The 22,751-nt window shown below is 42.0% G+C and overlaps 1 protein-coding gene across 2 annotated transcripts in view; it reads left to right on the top strand.

Annotated features, from left to right (window-relative positions):
* ABHD2 (abhydrolase domain containing 2, acylglycerol lipase) overlaps positions 1-22,751 on the top strand; it is a 107,929-nt gene that overhangs the window by 54,858 nt on the left and 30,320 nt on the right. For both annotated transcript variants that reach the window (XM_007194350.3, XM_007194351.3), the window contains exons 4-5: positions 6,256-6,431; positions 9,382-9,549. In XM_007194350.3, the coding sequence (XP_007194412.1) occupies positions 6,256-6,431; positions 9,382-9,549 (344 nt within the window). The remainder of the gene's footprint in view (positions 1-6,255; positions 6,432-9,381; positions 9,550-22,751) is intronic.

Below are 22,751 nucleotides of genomic sequence, written 5' to 3'. Positions count from 1 at the left end.
AAAACTCTACTTTCCTAGATGTCTCCTTTAAAGAAAATAACACAAACTCTTTTTTTTTTTTTTTTGGTGAAATTAGCTTTTAGAAAGATGGGTGTGTGAGAAAAAAAAAACAGAAACGCTTGAGCAAGTAGGTTGCCTATTTCTGATCTATGTTGTGTTATAGGTGAAGCTTTTCTGAAGAGGCTTTAAAGTATCAATAGATACATTTGAGAACGATGTGAAATACTAAGAGTTGGGACCAGGTTTCGGGGAACAGGGACAGAAAGAAAGAGGAGACTTTGGAAGAACAAGAGGGAATACTGTGATTTGATGGGGGCTGTGGAGTGTCAGGGGCACTGAAAAAGCCTCTTGAACCAAAGACATGTCCAGCTAAAAACCTTGTAGGGGACATTTGTCACTTTTCTGCTGCCCAGCATCCATTCTTCCTCTCCAGGAGCACACAAATTTCCTTTTGGGGAAGTTCCTCTCTCCCATTGCATGCAGGTAGTAAATCAAGGTGCCCTGCCCACCCACTCTGAAATTCCCTGCTTCTAGACACCTCACTCCTGGGACATTGACTCTTTCCAGGCGGGTGGGGGGCAGTGCTGCAGCTGACTGTGTAAAGAGCACATCGCTAGAGCAGCGCCCTGGTTTCCTTCCTGGATCCTGTGCTCTTCAAGCCTGGCTCTCCAGACTCTTGTCCATCTGCTGAGCACCCCAGCATCCCTGTAGTATAAGAGGAGTTAAGTTAGTCAGATTTGGGTTTTGTTGCTTTAACCAAAGCAGCCTGTTTGATACAAATTTAAAATGCCAAGGAGTAGCGGCTGATGGGCATTTGGTTCACTGGGAAGGACTTGCCGGGAGTCAGCGGGGGGCTCAACCTCAGACAACATATCCTAAACACCTCCTGTGTGCCAGGCCTTGGGCCGATTTGGTAGAGAGGTACTGGAGAGGATCAAAGGGAATAACGGCTAAGTCTGGGTCCCATAGCTATAAAGTGGTTTGATCTACAACCAAGGGACCCAAGTCCCATAAGGAAGAATTGTTCACCCACAGATTTAGGGCAAAGATGAGCATTAGTCGGCTTTTTTTTCAACTGTCTTATAAACAGCCCAGCAACCATCTGTCCTTGCTCATGTGAACTCCATCTGCTGAAAGGCAGCATGTGTGTGTGTGTGTGTGTGTGTGTGTGTGTGTGTGTGTGTGTGCGCGCATGTCTGGAGGGATGTGGGAGAGAGGGAGGTCCAGATTTTCCCTTGTGGTCTTTCCCTTTGGGCAATTCCGTTAGCATAGCCAGATGTTGATTATAAGTAGGTTCAGAAGATAAAGACATGCTGGCCTCTAGATTTTGTTGTGATCTTCTAGCTTCTTTCTTAGTAGCAGGATTCATTAACCACTGACCACAGCATGACATTGGACAAAATACCATCTAGATAAGTAAAGAAGTAGAAGACATCACTTCTGCTTTCTGGGAGTTAGTAAAACATGCCCAGATGCTAACTCTAAGAATAGCTTTTTTAAATGTAGAAATGCATGCAAATTAGTGTAGTAAAAAATGAGTACTGAAACGTGAAGCAAGCCATAAAGTTTTACTATAGGACATAAATACGTGAATAATGGAGAGATACACCATGTTTGTTTTTTTTATCTTTTGGCCGTGCTGCGTGGCATGTGGGATCTTAGCTCCCCAACCAGGGATCGAACCCTACATTGGAAGCGTGGAGTCTTAACCACTGGACCACCAGGGAAGCCCCTCACACCATGTTTTTGAATGGGACAAGTCGAAACTGTAAAGATGTCAGTTCTTCCCAAAGTAGTATATGTTTGGTGTGTTTCCAATTTAAAAACCCCTAATTTTTCATAGAACAAGCTAATCCTATAGTTCATCTGGAAACTAAAATGCCAAAAGTCTGCCAAGAAAATTTTGAAAAAGTAGAGTGAAGTAGGCCTGCACTATCAACTCTCAAAATATTCCATAAAGCTATATTAATTAAAGTGGTACCATATTGGCACAAGAATAGACAAAGAAATAGCTGAACCAGAATAGAAAATGCAGACACAAATCCAAAGATTTAATTGAGAACTTGGTATATATTTAGAATGACCGTTGAAATCGGTAGGGAAAGGATGGGCCATTTATGGTGTAAGGACAATTAGCTAACTGTCAGGAAAAAATGAATTAGATCTTCACTTCGCATCATTTTCAAAAATAAGTGGACTTCAGGGTAATACATTTTTTAAAACTATAGAAATAATAGAAGGAAATATTGGTGAGTATATTTATAATTGGGTGTTGGAATAGCTCCTTTTAAAGCAAAATGCAAAACACAAAGGTTTTAACAGAAAAAATTAACAAATTTAACCACAAAATATAAAAAGCTATATAAGATGAAAAATAAAATTAAAATATACAATAGACTGGAGAAAACCCTCGCAAAATATAATATATAATGACTTAATGTAGGAGTGATAAAAATAAAAAAGGAAAAAGGAAACTGTGATAAAAAAATGGACAAAGGATATGAACAGACAATTCACAGAAAAGAAGTACAAATTGCTAATAAACACATGAATCAAGGAAATGCAAATTCAAGTAAGAAATTTTTTTTGGCCATAGATTGGATCAACCTTAAGAAACACAAATTGAAATGTAATACCCGTTTTTTGCCTATCAAAGTAGCCAAAACACCAATTATTGATGAGGGTGAGGAAGATAGGTACTTTCATACACAATTGGTGGGAATGTAAATTGGTCCCTCTCTTTTGGGAGGCAGTTCGGTGGTGCTATAAAATTTAAAATGCACACAGTTCTTGGTTTTATTTCTCATCCTCTAGCCCCCCTCCGTATTTCCCTCATCACTGGGTAGTCAAGGCCTGGCTTCTTTATAGCATAGCACCAGACTTCCGAGGAGGTATTATACAAGCAGAAGCTGCTAGGCTTCTGAAGGGCCAGGCCCAGATCTGCACAGCAGGCCTCCCACCACGTCCTACCAGACCAGACAAGTCACAGGCCAGCCTAGATTCACGGGGGGGCGGGGGGAGGAATCTAGCTCCTGATGGGAAGAATGGCTTGTGGGGGCAGGAATAGGTGGAATTATTTGGCAGCTATATTTTCAGACAAACTACCCCATAGGTAGTTAGAGTAAAACATATTCCTCCATGTACCATTTCAGCAACATCTCTTAAATGTTTCCAGGGACTTCCCTGGTGGCGCAGTGGTTAAGAATCCGCCTGCCAATGCAGGGGACACAGGTTCGAGCCTTGGTCTGGGAAGATCCCACATGCCGCGGAGCAACTAAGCTCGTGCGCCACAACTACTGAGCCTGCGCTCTAGAGCCCGTGAGCCACAACTACTGAGCCCACGTGCTACAGCTACTGAAGCCTGCACGCCTAGAGCCCGTGCTCCGCAACAAGAGACGCCACCGCAGTGAGAAGCCCCCGTACCACAACGAAGAGCAGCCCACACTCGCCGCAACCAGAGAAAGCCCGCACACAGCAACGAAGACCCAAGGCAGCCAAAAATAAATAAATTTTAAAAATTAAATGTTTCCATATTTATATAAATTTCAAAATATTCTGTTGTTTTGGTCCAGATTTCTTCCCTGAACTGAACCACGTGGCTAGGCACCTATTCTGGTTTTTACTTTCTTAATGTTTTTGCTATGATCTGTGGATCGGTTATGAAGACAAACGAACAAACAAACAAAAACACAATAAAGCTCCACCACAGTAAATGCTATGCAAAAACTCAATTTTGTAAGCCCTGGTGTTGGGTTACCGTGATGCTAATTAAAAAGTGTTTTATCAGTAGGTGGTATTGTCATAAAATTATAGACAGTGAAACTTCCACTGTGCACAACTGACCTTACACTGAACTGAGAAAGTCCCAGGCAGAATCACTTGTTCACACACCATGCACGCTCGCATGCACACACACAGGGACAGCTTGAGAATTTCATCCCAGCCCAGTCTGAGAATGGTGCTGTGTAGCCTGGAAAGAGAACAACAGCCAAACACCAATCATGCCACAGTCAAGTTCGCATCATCCTGACGCATACGATTTTTTAAGCATATCTTTGTCTTTTCAGATTTACTAAGTGGGTCTGTATTCTGTTCATCCTCAAGTCCTCCCTACGTGCTTCGTGTGTTTCGAGTGTCCTGAGGATAGACACAAAGGAGAATGAGCCCAGGCCCTACAGGTGGCAGGGAGGAGTGTGCTTGAAAAGAGTGTATTTTAATCAAGCCTCGTGGATGCTGGGGTGTGCAGGGTGCTTTGCCAGGGGACACAGAGGCAGGGAGGTCCCCAAAAACCTGATTGGAAGTGACTCTTGAGTGGACGGTGGTTCAGGTTTTTTGGAACTTAGGCAAAAGAGGTAAGCAGGCACCAAGGTGACACCTCCTAAGCCGAGCTACTAGGACTCAAGCAACGGAGGGCCGTGGCCAGATTTGTGTGTTAGTTATCCCTCCACTGGTGGGGGGATGCCAGAGTCGATGGGAACAAGACTAGAGGCTGAGAGGCCACTTGGGGGGCAATTGCCAAGATTCAGAGGCGGTGACAGGACCTTGAATCTGGAGCATGGCGTCAGGATGATCACCTGTGTCACGATTATACAGGAAATCTGACTAGCCAAAAGGAAATTTTATGCTTTTGTCATCTTTTCTATGATTATATTATATTCTAAATGAGATCAGAGGCTAATTAGATGAAATTTAACCCATTCTTCTGACATTTTTAACCTCAGCACATTTCTGTTTTTAATTTATATTGTAAACAAAATTTTCTCCTCCAGGAACAATCGGAAGTTTGGTTTCTTGGACCACTCCCCTCCCCCTGTGCACAGTTTATTGTCCAACTTAGTAGTCTGAAACCCTTTATAAATTCGGTTATCTAAATCTTGTATAGTATTCAGCTGTCCAATTGACATGATTTTATAAGCTTGCTTTTTGTTACTGCCATAATCCACTTATCTCTTAAAAATGCCTTTGCCTGCTTTCTAAAGGCCGTGGGCTCTGCGCTGAGATTTGCACCTGTGGTTGATGCTGGCAAGTGGTTTCATGTCTTTAGGTCTTAAAAATACTCTTCCTTCCCCTCCCTGCCCCCAGAGAGGAAGCTTATCTGGGAACTGGCTTGCTTAAAGTGATGATTTCCCTTCTCTTAAATTTGTGTAGATTTAATGAATTGCCAAAAACAGAGAGTAAATCTGGTTTAATTTAAGAAGAGGGTCTGGGATCATCTGGTCTGATAGAAATGATAGGCACGATTCGGCAAGCAGGTTAAGGTAAATTCTTAATAAAATGTTCACCACTGTGATACACTACAGAGGCGAAGGATTGATGTCATTACCATTTAATATTATAGGTCTCTAGTTTAATACAGAACACAAATCCTGCTCATGCATCAAGCTTGGGCTCAAAGCTGAAGAAGAGAAACCAATAGCAGTTTCAGTAAATGGGATCATCTTGCCCTGTGGTTGTGAACTATAATCATCTCTTAATTGTAACTTGGAACACCTTGTTTTCCCAGTGATTAACTAGTTTGTGATTTTTGCACTTCCTACCAAGGACCAGAGTCACTGTGTTTTCACGAAGGACAGTTGTTAGGGTGGTATCATGCCTTGCTTATGCTAACAAGACTTTATTCTTCATTAATCCAACAAATATTTACATTGCTCTGCCCTTCTAGCACATTCTCCAGAGCATACAATGTGCCCCCCAACACACACACACATGCACACACACATACATGCACAAGGCACTCAACAGACTCTTAGGAGGCTTTGCAGCCCTTCCCAGTTTAACAAGGCAGCAGGTTTGGTTCATGGGGTAACCCTGCAGCTGTGGCCTGCCTTACTGGGGGAAGGCAAAGAAGTGAGCATTTAGTGTGCATAGGTGCCGTGCTAGCTATTTTATATACATTAGCTCATTTGATAATGAGGCTAACCCTGTCAAGTAGCATGTGTTCAAAATGTATTAGTTGCTTTCTTTCTATTCTACATTATGGAAATAACCCGTGTTGAATTAATTAACACCTTAAATTTGAAATCTGTCTATAAAAGCATGTCCTGGTTGATTTCTAAAGCTAATCTGATGCATAAATGGGGAAAGGAGATAAATCATGGCATGGATATAAGGTTTAAAAAATCTCATATTTGTGCTTAGTGTACAGAATTTGTCAGGAAAAAAAAAAAGAGGTTGAAAAGCTCTTGCTCCAAAGTTTTTTTTAGAGCATTATTCAAGGAGTGTGGGAAAATTGACCTCTCCTCTCCTTCTTTCTAGATATATTCCACCTTTGATCTGGGGGAAAAGTGGACACATCCAAACAGCCTTGTATGGGAAGATGGGAAGGGTGAGGTCACCACACCCGTATGGGCACCGGAAGTTCATCACCATGTCTGACGGAGCCACTTCGACCTTTGACCTCTTCGAGCCCTTGGCTGAGCACTGTGTGGGAGGTAAGCTAGTTTAGGTCATATGATTGGGCCATGACTCAGGGAAGGGGAACTAGTTCGTGAGGGAGCCTCGATATAAATGCTAGAGCCATTGATACTTACCATCGCATCCAGGGTCCTGTAGGAAGTCTGCTGAGGTGCATCACTTAGGAGCAACCTGCAAGGACTGGCTCCAGCGTGTGCTTGCCGGGCGCCCTGTAGGGCTCTTCAGAAAGCATTGTTGAATACAGTTTTTTAGTCCTCTTGTGAAATAGAAAAGCTTGGTATAAGAGCTTGGAGCCCAGGACCAGGCCTCTGGTTTGATGACAGCAACAGAAGCTGGACTCTTCTAAGTGCTTTACGTATGCTATTATCTCATTTAATCCTCACAACAACCCCAAGAAGTCGGTGCCTTATTATCCCTACTTTACTGATGAGGAAACTGAAGCTTAGAGATGCAGTGTAGCTGGTCTTGTTTGTTGGACAACAGCAGATAACAAAGGCTCTCATATACCCTCTGCTTAGGTTTCCAGAGGTCTGGGACACCTATAGCTCAGAAACAACCACGGTTTCTACTGGTGATAAAACTCTCATTGCTCTGTGCAGACTGCACAATAAACATTCATAAAAAGCTTCACAATGAGGACTTCTGAGGAAGTGGAGTTAGATGGCTGCATCCTTTGAATGCTGTTCCTACTGGAAGAGGACATGTCTTTTGAGTTCTGTAGTATTCAAAGGCACCTAGTTTTTTACAGGAGCTCAGTCAATATTTAGGGGCAAATTCCAGTAAATGTAATATAGCTCTCAGTTATTTAAAGCACTTAGGACCTCTGAGTAGCTAGTGACAACTTAGCTTATGTTCCCTCTGTCTGGAATGCTTGTCCCAGACCTTCACACGACTGCCTCTTTGTCATTTAGCTCTCAGCCCCGATGTCACCTCAGAGGGATGGTCCCTGACTCCTCTAGCTAGTGTTTCCTTCCCAGGAAATCCATCACACCTTCCTGCCCTAGTTCTTCATGGTACCTGCCACTCTCTGAGCTTATTTACATAGTTGTTTATCATGTGTCTGCTAGAATGTAGGAATCCCCAGAGTCGAATAAACAGTCACAGAAGGAATGAATAAATGAATAGATTAGGAGTTCGCATTGTGTTTCTAAGCCTTGTAGCTGATCTTTCAAATATTTATTTCTCTACCATTTAAAACAAGTTTAAATATTTTTAAACTTGTTTTAAATGGTAGAGAAATAAATATTTTTTCCCTTGCTTCTAATGCTCTGACTTCTTCTACTATTAAAGCACAAAATTTAAGCAATTTAATTTAACCTGCTCTTCTAGGACTGAGGTGGAAAGTTGAAAAGGACGAAACTGATTCTTTTTTGTGATTGTCTGTGTCTTTCTATCACCCCTGTGCCCAGAAAGGATTGATGAAGGTGGCTCTGGAAGGCAGAAATGCTTCCAAGAAACCCTCTAAGAAAAGCAGCGGTTTTTCCTTTTTAATGATTTCTTCCTGACAACAAAAGGAATAAATACTCACTCATAGAAAATGTAAATAATGTAGAAACATTTAAAAAAAAGAGAATAATCATCTGTAATCCCACACCCAGCATACCACTGTTAACGTTTTGTTCCATTTACCTTTAGTTCTATGCAAAGTTTTCCTGAAATTTAAATTACTACACATTATATTATAAATTATAATATAAATATTTCCCCATATCGTTAAAAGTCTAAAAGTCTTCAATAACAGAAGTCTAACAACTGCTTAATAGTCTCCAATGTGGTCATACCATAATTTAATCGTTCTGCTTTTGGGCATTTAGCTTGCTTATAATTTTGTTGCTCTCAAATAATCCTTTGATAAGCATCCTTACTCATAAAATTTAAGGCAAGATTCCAAGAATTGGAATTACAAGGTCAAGGTTTATAAAAAATTTTAAGGTTCTTTATACATATTGCGTAAGAATTTTAAAATTGTTTTTATCTTAACTTTTGGAAGGAAAATTTATGATTAGATTTAATAACCCAAACACAACTTTTCTTTAAAGAAAAACACATATTCATATTTTTAAGTGGGTAGTTCATGCTCATTATAGAATATTCAAAAGGTACTAAAGGATATACAGTAAAAGTGTAAGTCTCTCTCCCACCCTAACAGTGGTACCCACTGTTAGGATTCTTGTGTATGATTCCAGAGCTAGTGGATGCGTTTATAAACATAGATGTCTTTTCCCCCCCAACAAATAGTAGCATATCATAACCCTTTTCTGCACCTTGCTTTTTCCACTTAATACATATTAGAGAGCTTGCCATATCAGTGTATGTAAAGATGTCTCATTATTTTTAAGGGCTACATAATATTTCATCATTTGGATATGCAAAAATTTATTTAAGCAGACCCCTATTTCTGGACATTTATGTTATATTCAGTCTTTTGCTATTACAATCTATACTGTAGATATATTGTTTTGTGTATGTACAGTGTATCTGTAAGATAAATACCTGAAAGTAAAATTGCTGGATCAAAGAGGTCTATGCAAACACTGCTTTTTATTTTTCCATTCATTCATTCATACAGAATTTCATATAGAAATTAAGAGTAATGCTTGGAAACTTGTATAAGAATTTGACAGAGTAATTTTATATCTGTTGAATCTAATAATTAAAATATTGAGATTTGAATTTTTTCATTTCATTTTTCTAGTAATTAATTTTGATTGTATTTCATTTTTCAAAAGCATCTGTCCATAATGGATTGGAACTTTTAAAAACTGACCCTTCACCACAAATAATTTGAGAAACACTGATATAGAGAGTTCCAGCTAGAAGGGAAAGATATTCTTTCCCAGAGAAATGAGTGACAAGATGTATGTTAAATTCTCTCCTACTGTTGGCTAAGCCAATGAAGTGTAGTTGTGACCATTTATCATGTCACTATTTATTGGCTATCTCGGAATCTCCTCCTCCGCCATATAGATGATGTTACCATGGTCATCTGCCCTGGAATTGCCAATCACAGCGAGAAGCAGTACATCCGCACCTTCGTTGACTACGCCCAGAAAAATGGCTATCGGTGTGCCGTGCTGAACCACCTGGGCGCCTTGCCCAACATTGAACTGACCTCGCCACGCATGTTCACCTACGGTAAGCTTGGGGCACAGCCAAGTGGAGAACCCCTTATTTCTGTTCCCACTCCAAGTGTGCTGCTACTTCTGCTTCTGCCTTACTTTTCTAAGTTTAGAATTTGTGCCCATCTGCAAGAGCTGGTGGGGCACACAATTGTAACAGCAGCCCACGTGTACTGGGCATTTGAGAAGCTATGCCCCACATCAGCCTCTCAGCTGGGCACTGGAACAACCCCTATCTCAGCCCATCTCAGAGGCAGAAACTAAAGCTCACAGGGGAAGGTCTTGCACAGCGCCCCCTGCTGGTAAGTTAATGCCCTTCACCACTATGCCCTCCTGACGCTCATTCCTCAGGACTCTTGTGACTGGCGGGCCAGCGTTGTGATGAGGCATGTGGATGTTAGTGGGAAGGGAGTCTGGCACATTAACAACTCAGTGGGTTTCAGGCTGCTTGAGGACGGGAATTGGATCTCATATTTAGACAAATGCTTCTTGCGTTTCATCGAAGTCCTTTGTTAGGTAAGGCTCTGTGTTCTGGACCGCTCGTTCTTAAATCTTATTTAACTCTCCCTTCAGATTAACTGAACACACATAAATAATAAGCGCTTAAAATATGTGTCTGTATATGTACCAACATTTGTGGTGTTTATAACCACATCAATTATAAGGTGTTTTCATGGGAAACAAGTGAAAATTACATCTATAATCTCACCATAACTAATTTTCTCTTTCTTCATCCTCCCATTCTTTTATCTATGTGCACATAGTTTTTATCTAGATGCAGTCATAGTGCTTATATCTATGGTAACTTAATTGAAATAACTTTATATTCACTAACATAGATACATAGTCATTATATTTAATCTTTTTAAAGAGCCACATTGCTGTGATTACCCTGTTATAGTTTATTTAACCATTCCTCTTTGTAGCCATTTAGGTTATTTAACGTTTTTCAGCATTTTAAATAATGACGCTATAAATATTTTTGCATAGAAATTTTTTCTTCTCTTTAATGTCTTCTTGGGAGTACATTTCCAGGAGTAGAATTTCAGAGTCAGCATTTTTTATGCACGTCTGTACATATTGTCAGATTGTCCTCCAGTAATGTTGCTCCAGTTTTTTCCACCCTTGGTGGCACGTGAGGGCGGGTAAGGAAGCGTGAGCGGGGGCACCTGCTCTGTGCCAGGCTGGGGGCTCCCCATCCCACTGCTCCTCCGTGTGCACTCCCACCTAAAGACACCCATTTTACAGCCTCCCTTCTGTTCAGCAGTTTGGTCAGTAGCTTGAAGATACAGGTGAAGCTCCAGATTTACACATAACGCAGGCACATGGGGAGTAGTGAGTAAGTGAGAGGCAGGTTTGGATCAAAAGGCAGAAACAGGCAGTATCTAACAAAAATGAAAACAATGGAGAACAATTATAAGGTCCTATACTTGGATATACAAATTCGGGTGCACAAGTAGAGGATGGGGAAGTGTGGCTTGGCCGCAGGGCCTGGGACGGGAGTGCCACCTAACAGCACAAAGTGCCAGCAAGACAAGAAATGCCAGCGAGAACACTTAACGTGTGCCCAGCACAGTACCGCCGTTTCCCATGGACGTGATCTCTTCCATCTCCACAGCAGCCCTTGAGGCGGTGAGTGAAATTGTGATGGAGAGACTGAAGCACAGAGAGTTTAGGTAACTCGGGCAGGGAGAGAGCCCGTAAGTGGAAGAGCCAAGATAAGAGCCTGAATCTTGCCGCCCCGGCCTCCAGAATCCTAGGAGAGGAGCTAGGCCTGTGCAGTCCAGGCCCCCGCCCCTCAGAGTGCTGAGCTGTAGAGACAGGAGACTAGACTGGGGGACACTCGCACACAAGTCAAGGAATCTGGTGGCTAAAGGAGCAGATACGAGTCGGCTCAGTGTGGGACGTGGTCACAGAGAGGCTACCCCAGCCCTGCCACTGGCCAGCTGTGTTACCTTGAATTTGCTTAACCTCAGTTCCAGGTTCTTCAACTGCAAAGTGAGGGTTACAGTTTTACAATTAAATATGGGTTACTGAGGACTTAGCAGGCAATTGAGTGCCTAACATATAGTATCCACTTATGAAATGTTCGACTTATTCAAATACTTGAAGATCTGTTAATGCTAGTGAGAAATTAGCAGTGCTCTGTGTGGCCCAGATAAATAAGACGTGTTCTGCAGGGGAAGATGGGAATATCAATAATAATTACAATACAGTACGATGAGTGCACCAGTTGAGAGCGTCTGGTGGGCGCGCAGCAGCAGGGTGGAGAATCCAGCCTGTCTCCATAGGCAAGGAGTCACGCGTGGAAGGAAGGGTCCTCCCAGAAAAAGCATTTGAACCGGGTCCTCAAGGTGAGGAGGGGTTGGAGCTCAAAAATAGAGAGATGGGGGCTGTGGGGTAAACAGCCCTACAGCTGCCTTTTAAGAGAGCGGCACATCTGGGCTGGCGAGCAGAATTTGAGAAAGGAAAATCCGCGGGGTGAAGTGAGTCCATCTAGGGTGAGCTCAGCACCCACATCTTTCATAGTAATTTAACTTTCCTTTTTTGTTGTTGTCACCGTTTGTTTCATCAGAATTTTAGAAATAAATTCCTATAGTTTGTTATATTTTAGTAGTTTTCCAGAAAGACAGGTACCTAAAGATATGGATGATTTTTCTAGCTGTGCTATTTAGTTCTTTTGTTTATCAGTACATCTTTTAACTGTTGAGGTGCATTGTTTAACCATCGGTTAGTAAGGTCAAACAAATGTGACCTGAGGTCAAAAATCCAGAACTTAAGGCACTTGAAATCCAAACAAAAACGTCTTTGGTAACTTAGAGAAGGCATTAGTGCTTCCTTAAGTGCTATTGATGTGACTTTAGTTTAAAAGAATGGGTTTTTAAAGAATGAAATTTTGCCATTTGCAACAACACAGGTGGACTTGGAGGGCATTATGCTAAGTGAAATAAGTCAGACAGAGAAAGACAAGTAGTGTATGATATCACTTATATGTGGAATCTAAAAAATACAACAAACTAGTGAATATAGCAAAAAAGAAGCAGATTCACAGACATAGAGAACAAACTAGTGGTTACCAGTGGGGAGAGGGAACGGGGGAGGGGTAATATAGGGGATTAAGAGGCAGAAACCTCTTATTTTATACCTTAGGTATAAAATAAGCTATAAAGGGGAATTCCCTGGTGGTCCAGGAGTCCAAGGACGAGGGTTCAATCCCTGGTTGGGGAACTAAGATCCCACAGGCCGCGCAGCACAACCAAAAAAACAAAAAACAAAAAACTACAAGGATATATTGTACAACATGGAGGATTTTCAAATATTTTATAAATATAAGTGGAGTATAACCTTTAAAAATTGTGAGTCACTATATTGTACATTTGTAATTTATATAATATTATACATCAACTATACTGCAATTTTAAAAAATAAAAATAAAAAAAATAAAAGAATGGGTTTTTAATAAATGTTTCCCTGGACTGGTGAATAAAGAGCAATCCTTCAACAAAGGTGGCCTGATACATTAGAGCAAAGCCTATGTTTGTTACTTTTCACTGGTAAAGTGAGGCAGCTCAACTGTTAACAAGCTAGAACTGAAAAATCTTCATCACACTTAGTCCTGTATTGACTAGTTGCCTATTTATGGACTTTATATACTTCAGTATAAATATATTTGTCGACTTTTATTTCTACACCTAATATCATTCATTTTTAATTACTGTTGCTTTGTGATAATGGCCTAGTATCTGATAGGATTCACCCTGACCCATTGCTTCTTCAGCGTGTGCTTTCGTCTCTCTGCGTGTTTATTTTTTCAGTTGAACTTTAGAATTATTTTGTCACGTTCTGTGTTGAGTTTCTGTACCAGTCAAGATAGACTCAGTTATGCTGTGGAAACAACCCCCAAATCTCACTGGTTTAAAAACAAAGATTTATGTCTTCCTCACATGACAAATCCATCCTGGCTTGGGGGGGGGGGGTCCTATGTCCCATCACCATCCTCACTCAAGCACCCAGGCTCATGGAGCAGCCCCCATCTGGAGCATTACCCGTAGAGGTCACAATTTATTGGCCAAAGCATATTACATGGTCAAGTCTAACTTCAGTCGGGTGGGGGAGGTGTGTTGTTCCCAGAGAGAGAAAGTAGATTTTGGTGAACTCTAGCACACTGTATCACAATTTTTTTTTTTATTTTTATTTATTTATTTATGGCTGTGTTGGGTCTTCGTTTCTGTGCGTGGGCTTTCTCTGGTTGTGGCAAGCGGGGGCCACTCCTCATCGCAGTGCGCGGGCCTCTCACTATCACGGCCTCTCTTGTTGCGGAGCACAGGCTCCAGACGCGCAGGCTCAGTAACTGTGGCTCACGGGCCCAGTTGCTCCGTGGCACGTGGGATCCTCCCAGACCAGGGCCCGAACCCGTGTCCCCTGCATTGGCAGGCAGACTCTCAACCACTGCGCCACCAGGGAAGCCCCACAATTTTTTAATAGGAATTTTATTGTATAAATTAACTTGGAAAAGTTCGTTGTTATAGTGTTTTCTCATCCAGGAATGTGGAACTTCCCTTCAAGTCTTCCTTTATTTCTCCCATAAAGAACTTCTAGTTCAGTGGTTATCAGCATTAGAATTCCCCTGGGGAACTTCTGAAAGATACCAAGGCCAGGGGCCAGCCCCCAGGAGTGTAAGGTTCCCCCCGCCCCGGGCTGAGAGCCACAGATGTAGGTCTTAACACATTCTTTGTTTCCTCTTCAGTTTTTTTCTTTTACCTTTTTATTATAGAAATGTTCAAAGTATAGAAAAGTAGAGAGAATAGTAAAATAAACTCAGAATAAACCCCTCTGTACCCATCACTCAACCTCAACAAGCACTCAGCTTCTGGCCAATCTTATTTCATCCATAAACCACGCCTTTCCTGCATCCCTCTTCCAAGATTGTTTTGGAGCAAGTCCCAGACAGCCTATCATCTCATCTGTAACTGTTTCAGTGTGTGATGCTAAGGTACATGGACTCTCTGTAAACTGTTTTAGTTTGCTAGGGCTACCAAAGCAAAATACCATAGTCTGGGTGGCTTAAATTAAAGAAATGTATTTTCTCACAGTTCTGGAGTCTAGAAGTCTAAGTTCAAACTGTTGACAGGTTTGCAAAGGCTTCTCTCCTTGGTTTATAGATGGCTGTCTCTCTGTGTGTCCATGTCTGTGTCTCTGTCTGTGTCCTAATCTCCTTTTCTTATAAGGACACCAATTTTATTGGGTTAGGGCCCACCCTAATGACCCCATTTTAACTTAATTACCTCTCCAGAAGCCCTGTCTCCAAGTACAGTCATATTCTGAGGTACTGGGGCTTAGCACTTCTACATATGAATTTGGGGAGGACACAATTCAGTCCATAACATAAACATAGCACAGTACCATCATCACACCTAAAACTTTTAACAGTATTCCTTCATAGCGGTTCAGTTTCCCCAGCTAACTTCTTTCTTTGTTATTTTACTTTTTAATTACAGTTTGCTCAATTTGGGATCTAAATCAGGTCCCATATATTACAGTTGTCTCAAAGCTTTCTTAAGCCTCTTTTAAATCTCCTTCCCTTCACTTTTTTTTTTTCTTTTTTTTTGGTTGTGTTGGGTCTTTGTTGCTGTGCGTGGGCTTTCTCTAGTTGCGGCGAGTGGGGGCTACTCTTCGTTGCAGTGCGTGGGCTTCTCATCGCGGTGGCTTCTCTTGTTGTGGAGTACAGGCTCTAGGTGCACGGGTTTCAGTAGCTGCAGCATGCGGGCCCTAGAGCACATGGGCTTCAGTAGTTGTGGCTCGTGGGCTGTAGAGCGCAGGCTCAGTAGTTGTGGTGCACGGGCTTAGTTGCTCCGCGGCATGTGGGATCTTCCCGGACCAGGGCTCGAACCTGTGTCCCCTGCATTGGCAGGCGAATTCTTAACCACTGTGCCACCAGGGAAGTCCCTCCTTCCCTTCACTTTTAATAGACCCAATCAAGTCAGCCTCTTCCATGTGGGGTACCTGGATGTGACATGAAGGGGGTCCTGATCCCTGGGACATGGCACAGCCCATCCAGAACATACGTGGGCACCAGGCACTGGCCTGAGGGGCCTGCTGACCTCAGGTCTGCCCAAGTTCTGTGTGGAGGGCCCTTCTCTTGTCTCACCAGGTTTCACCTTGTCATGCAGGACTCAGCCAACATGGCACCTTCTTGGAGAACCCTTCCAAGACTCCCCTCGCCCCCAGTCATTCTCTGTCTAATCACCCTCTTCACACTCTTCAAGGCATGTATGGTTTGGTGAAATGGTGTATTTGTTTACATGTTTATTTCCTGTCTCTCCATCCCCAATTCCCCTCCACAAGTGCCCGGGGTCTTTGTGCTCCTGTTCTAGCCCCCCAGGGCCTCGAACCCTGCTTGGCCCATAGAAAGTGCTCACTAGGTCAGTGTTGCCTGAATGAGGACTGAGAGGAAGGGTGCGAAATGACAGTTTGTGGATGGAAGGTGATGTTGTGCAGACTAGCGTGTCTCAAACAGGTGTGCCTTATGGTTGTGTGACCTGTCCTTATGCAAACTGTGTCGCTCTGGAGCAGACGGCAGGCCCTCCAGTCACTGTGATACTCTTCTGGCCTTTGGAAACTGTGATCTTGACCGGAGCAAACTAAAGAGGGCATCAGCATGAAGCCCTCATTCTTCTTTTCCTGTTTCCCACCACCCCACCCCCGACCTCTCTTTCTGAGAAAATTGCAAAAGACCTTTTCCCACTTATCAAACTAACTCTGTTCTAAACCACGTAAGCACTAATCCCTTGTTATTGGGCATCTTTGCTGATGTGATTAGAAATTGTTGAAAACAGATCTCTTGAACAGAAGAATTTCCTAAATGGATAACCATACATTCTTGTGACTTAGAATCACATGAATCCTTCGTGCTGCCTTTGAAAGATAAATTCATTAAGGAAAATCCTGCATGACAGCAGTTACCATTTATCTCACACTAACAGTGCCAGCCATGTGCTGAGCACGTACAGGTATTACTTCCCTTGATCCTCCTGATGTCTCGGAGGTAAGCGTTAGTTTCCCCACTTCCCAGGCTCAGGGAGGTTAAGTACCTTGCCTGGGGTCACACAACCAGTAAGTGGTAGGACCAGCATTCAAACTGTGTGATTCTTAACCTCAACTCAGTACCACCTCTGTCGTAGTGTTCATTTGCTATTTATGATATTGCTTATTAGAATAAAGGGGAGCAGGGAGATAGTTGAGCATTAAAAAGATTTGTCCCCACTATGGTGGTAGTGGTCATTACTGTTTTTATTAGTAGCTGTTGCTTACATAGCACTTGCTGTGTGCCAGGCACTGTTCTAAGTACTTTATAGGATATATTAAATCAGTCATCCCCCTTTTACAGCTGAAGAAACTGAGGCCCGGCAAGGTTGAGTAACTTGCACGTACTGTATAGCACAGGGAACTCAATACTCAATACTCTGTAATGACCTAGATGGAAAGAGAATCTAAAAAAGAGTGGATATATGCGTATGTATAACTGATTCACTTTGCTGTGTACACCTGAAACTAACACAACATTGTAAATCAACTATACTCCAATAAAAATTTTTTTTAAAAAAGGTTAAGTAACTTGCTCCAGATCACAAAGCTGATGAGTGGGTGATCCAGGTTTCTATTCCAGGCAGTCTAGTCCTGGAGTCCATACTTCTTAACAACAGGCTACATAGCCTTTCCATGTAAGGGACTGCATCCTGCTGATACTTCTAAGGAGTAAGGAAATAGTTCCGTCAGATACATTTTAGGTTTAAGGCAAAAGAGCAGCCAGGAGCTTCTCAGAGCCACAGAAACAGGCCTGATGGGTTTGGGCTCTGGTTTTTGTTTATCTCATATCCTACAGACATTCATGAGGCCAGACCCTGTGATGAGAATACAGGCGGGAATTCAAGTCCCTGCTTTTCTGAAGCTCCCATTCTAGTGAAGAACAGCTCACCATCGAGGGAAGGGGGGGAAATAGTCCCAATCAGTCTGCACTTACTGGCTGGGCTTGTCCAAAAAGAATATTTACCAACAGCAACCTTTTTAAGGACAGGGGCCAGATTTTAATATTCAATTTTTATATTATGTTCTTGTTAATCTCCTGCATCTAGTGTATCACTTAGAGAGAGTTGCTCAGGAAATGCCTGCATAAGGAAAAGGCAGTGTTTCAGAGTCCAACAGATGGGAATTTGAATTCCGCAGTTGGGGAAGTTAGCATTAATATAAAAGTACACAGCATGAGGCCCAGCAAATACCAGTAAATGCCAATGATTATTGTCTTTATTAGTCTTTCACTCTTACTTTGTGTTTTCTGTGAGCCCACTTAGAGGAGAAAAGGCGAAAGTTTACTTGAACAGTTAAATGGCCTAGCCTCTATGTCAGCTTCAAACAGTTGACTGCCTGTGAACTGTCATAAGGGCCAATTTGAGAAGCAGTGCTTGTTGAGCATAAATTTCTGTTTTGAGCTTGGTCTGAGTTATGACTCTTTTTACAGGGATGGCAAGGCCCCGGTGGTTATTTTGAAGGGTGCAGTGCTTGCTTTCCAGCTTCATAACCTTCAGTATTGGCTCCTTGCCCAATCTGTTGGGCCCAGGCCCAGGGTAGTGGGGGTGGTCACACACCTCCAGCTCATTGTTACTGGCTTCTATAATCAAAATCAGTACTGGCAAAAAAAAAAAAAAAAAAAAAAAAAAAAAAATCAGTACTGGCAAGTTGTTTTTATTGTAGTACTTGTTTATTAGCTATGTTTTAACTTTCTAAAAATAATTTTCATTCTTTAAAAAAATTCCTCACCACTTGCCTCAGAATAGTTCATAGATTTTTTTTTTTAACCAGCAGATATTAAAGATTTCCCTTTTGATGAATTACATGACATTATCTGATCTGACCAAAGACAAAATGTGAAACTGTTAGGATGACTAGTAGAACCCACAAGGGTAGAATTTATCAGTCTTTTAAATTTCTTATTTAAATACGATACTTTGCTGGAACAGAACGGGGGTCCATAACCCTATCTTCTGGATGAGATCAATGAGTAACACTTGAAAATGAAGGAAAGCATAGAAGTCTTGAAGATTTTTTTGAAGTGTATTCATCATACAGAGCCTAATCTTTAATTGGAACACTGCGGTAGTGAACAGTTGACTTAATTGATTTTCTAACCTAGGCAGTGTTAGGAATATGAGTAATGTTGTCAATGATGCTGCAGGGGGCCAGTAAATTCAGGAAATATTCTGCTCCATCTTTGTCTTTGGCTAAATGCCTTATCCCAGCAGTCCAGTTTTCATATTCAGAGCAAAGTAGAGCTGGATAAAGTCCACCAGCCAAGGAAACGAACTAAAAACCAGAATGATCCAGTTGTGGTTATTCTGACCTCCATTTCTAAGACTGACCTTGAAGTCTTATAACCAGAAAGTTAAGAGCCAAGTGACAAAGGGTCTATGAGTTTGATCTTGATTAGAGAAAAAGTTTAAGGTTTTTAAAAGTCTTTTCTATATCAGATGAAAGGAATAAAAATAATAACCTTGCCTTGGCCCGCATAAGGTGACTGAGTCCCTTAGAATCATGAGCCTCCTAAGAACTTATGACCGAACACCAACCTAGGACATTTTGACATTGAAAATGGTCTCAAACGATTTAAATTGCCTTTTCCTGTGAGTTTAAACAGTGAAGTGGGCTCTTCCCTTATTTCTAAACATTTGGCTTTCTTACAGTAGACATCAAGCTGAGAAGAGGTACATGAAATCACAGCATCATCTTCTGTTGCTTGGAGGAGGAGCTCATTAATGTCCAATTGGGTTTAATACTGGATTTTTGTTTGTTTGTTTTTTAAACTGTCTTTTGGAACCTCAATGTAAGATCAGAAAATTTTGCCTTGCTTAGGGGACAGCATTTCCATCTTAGAAGGGAGGGAAGCCCGGTACCCTGGGGTCACCATATAATTTAACAACCCAACTGGGTCACTTTTGAGAGTGAAAAAGGACCTTACTAATAACTGCATCAGAATAACAGACAAACTCCAGGACTCTCTCAGGCAAACTAAGGTGTATGGTCACCCTGCTATACAGCACACTGTAGAGATCACCCATGATCCAAGACATTTTGCCACAAAGAGTTGCAGACAGTGATTTTTAAGAAACTTCTACTTTGTTAGAAGTAGAAGTAACTGCTCCATCTAGCTGAAGATATTTGATTAGATCATGAACATAAATGTTTCTGTGAGCTTTTCATGTCTACCATTTTAATTGATGCAGACTCCATTTTGGGTTTTTTTCTGAATTTTATTTAATTTATTTCTTATACAGCAGGTTCTTATTAGCTATGTATTTTATATATATTAGTGTAGCTATGTCAATCCCAATCTCCCAGTTCATCCCACCACCACCACCCCCAACCGCCACTTTCCCTCCCCCCTTGGTGTCCATACGTTTGTTCTGTACATCTGTGATGCAGACTCCGTTTTGAATCGTATTCATGATTCCAGATGACAACCAGGAACTGTGTTGCCTCTGAAGCAGTCGAGTGTTATAATGGCAGAAGGACACTGTGGGAAGGGAGGAGGGAGGGGTGGTGGGTAAAGAGAGAGGGAGAATGGGGAAGCGAAGGCAGTGAATTTGCAGAAGCTCAAGCATCTTAGTAAAACATCTGACAAGACCATCTGCTGAGAGTCACCGAGCTTCGAGAGAGTGCCCAGGGAGGGGCCCAGAGTTTAGGGGACATGTTGGGGAGTAATACTGCGAGCAGAACTGTGGAGGAGCGTCGACAGGTCTGCGCTTTCAGGATGAGATCTGAATATTTAACCTTCAGACAGAAGAGGGCAGTTTTCAGCATCCTGCACCCCGGGAAACAAAGCCAAAAGCACTCATTTGCGAAAATCTTTGTTTCAGAGATAAAGACAAGGCAAATTAATATGGTGGGCAAAGAGGTCTCTCACTTTATTTCTACAGCTGTTTTCTTCCCGAGTGAGTCAGCTTTGCAGCAGCTTGCCCACAGCTCTAAGAAATGACTCACACACCTTCACTATGAAAATGCTAGGGGCTGCTAGGCCCCCAACAGTCCGCCAGCTAGCCATGTTGTTAGCCGACCACTCTCTTGGATTAAATTTAGTGGGAAGGATATTTAGGTTCTTCTTTCCCGTCCCCTGCTCAGTCACGCTGGCTGATACTGTGTGCTTTCATGCCGCATGATTCAAACTTCCTTCTTACCCAGCTCCATCAGTGGCACGCCCACCATTTGCCTGGCGTGGAGAATACAGAGATGACTCAAAGTCTCCAACCACAAGGAAAACCACGTCTCTGGGTCCTTGTATTTGAGCCGACTGAGTCATGATAGTGCCATTTTGGGGGAAATGGCTTTTGAAATAGATGGGAGGTACAAGAAAAAAGTCTCTCCTGTCCTCGGCAGTTTGCTTTTCCAATATAGGCCTGTGGTACTCATCTGTCTAAGGCCAGGTTAGTGCCTCCTATTTCGTCTTGTCTTAAAAAGCTGCAGCAAGATTATATAAGGGCCTACTGTATAGCACAGGGGGGAAAAAAAGGTACAATCTGTTTGCAGGACATATATTAAGTTAACCTTAAAAATACATTCCAATATACATTAGGTGCAGACAAATAGTGTTTGATTCCACGTATACGAGGGACCTAGAATAGTCAAATTCATAGAGTCTGAAAGTACATTGGTAGATGCCAGGGGCCGGGGTCGGTGGCGGGGGTGGTGAGGGGGAATGGGGAGTTACTATTTAATGGGGACAGAGTTTCAGTTTAGGAAGGTGCAAAATTCGGGAGATGGATGATGGTGAGAGTTGCACAACAATGTGAATGTACTTAGTGCCACTGAACTGTACACTTAAATACGATTAAAATGTTTTTAAAAGTGGGCTATAGAAACATTAAAAAAAAAAAGATTATATACCTAAATCTTGTTACTGGTGCTAATCCTTTAAGGATTAAATACATAGAACCTCATTAAAATCCTCCTAGTATTAAAAAAACAGATAGCTGCAGCTCTTAATAAAAGAGCCCAGGGAGGGGTTCCCAGACACTGAGGGTGTTTGGTACCTGACATCAGGTGGAGATCCCGGGAGGACCCTGCATCTACCAGCAGGCTGATCCTGGAGCTGGGCAGATACCATGTCCTTGCCTTTCCCTTGCCTGGGAGAGATGGCAGCTCTTCACAAAACACCCAACAGCTTGTCTAGGATTATGTAGACCTGGCCTTTTATCCAGATCAGAAGTGCTTGAATTTAATTAAACTGAGGCTCCCAAAGTGCCTACACGATTAGCTGTAATTGCTCCTCAGTAGTGTAGCAAATCCGAGTTACAAAATCTAAGTTTTGTAACTGCCCCAGTGACATCTGAACATCTCCTCTAGGTCTCAAATAATTAGTCTCAAACCTGGATAAAGATAGGTAGGTCCAAAAGGCATTAGATGGTGAAAAAGTAAGACTTTTCACAATTGAAAAATAAATCCTGGCTGTGCAATTACTTATGTAGATTTGGGATACAAGACAAAGGACTTGGGCTTTGGGGTTAGACATGGGTCCAAAGCCCGGTGCTCCCACTCACTCACAGGGCCTAGCACAGGGCCCGGAACGTAGTGCCTCCTTCCCATTCGTTTAGATGGTACTGACTGAGTGCCCGCTGAGTGCCTGGCCCCACAGATACAGTGGTGAACAACACCAGGAATATCTTTGATTGATGGAGTTTATAGTCTAATACAGAGGCTCATTCAATGGTAGAGCAAAACTTAAAGATACAAATAATTAGCCAAGGGATGAAAAAATTAGGCAGAATCCCAAGGAAATGGTGGTAGAAACAATTGACAGTAAGTCCCTTAGTACCATTTCTTATACAGGCAAATAATGTCCCCATCACAAGCTGCACACATCACTGCCCCAGCATGAGGGATGTGTTGGGTGTATTTAGCATAGTTGAAACTGGTCTAAGGAGATTTAAATATCTTTTTAAGAAATTATTCTTCATTTTTACTAGATTTTTTAACTGGCTGGAGTTTTATTGAAAAAGTAATGTCTATACACAGGAAAAACATTCAAACGGTGCAAAAGTCTATATAGCAATGAGTCAAACTATGTCTCCCTCCCATCCTAGCCCCTGGTTCTCCTCTTCAAAAAAAAAAAATAATAATAATAATAATAACTGCTATAGTTTTTCAGCAAATATTCAATCAGATATGTGTACA

The sequence above is a fragment of the Balaenoptera acutorostrata genome, chromosome 3, assembly GCF_949987535.1.
Source record: "Balaenoptera acutorostrata chromosome 3, mBalAcu1.1, whole genome shotgun sequence".
NCBI classification, from domain to species: domain Eukaryota; kingdom Metazoa; phylum Chordata; class Mammalia; order Artiodactyla; family Balaenopteridae; genus Balaenoptera; species Balaenoptera acutorostrata.
The sequence above is the reverse complement of the archived record's forward strand: the minus strand, read 5'-3'. Positions and strand labels throughout refer to the sequence as shown.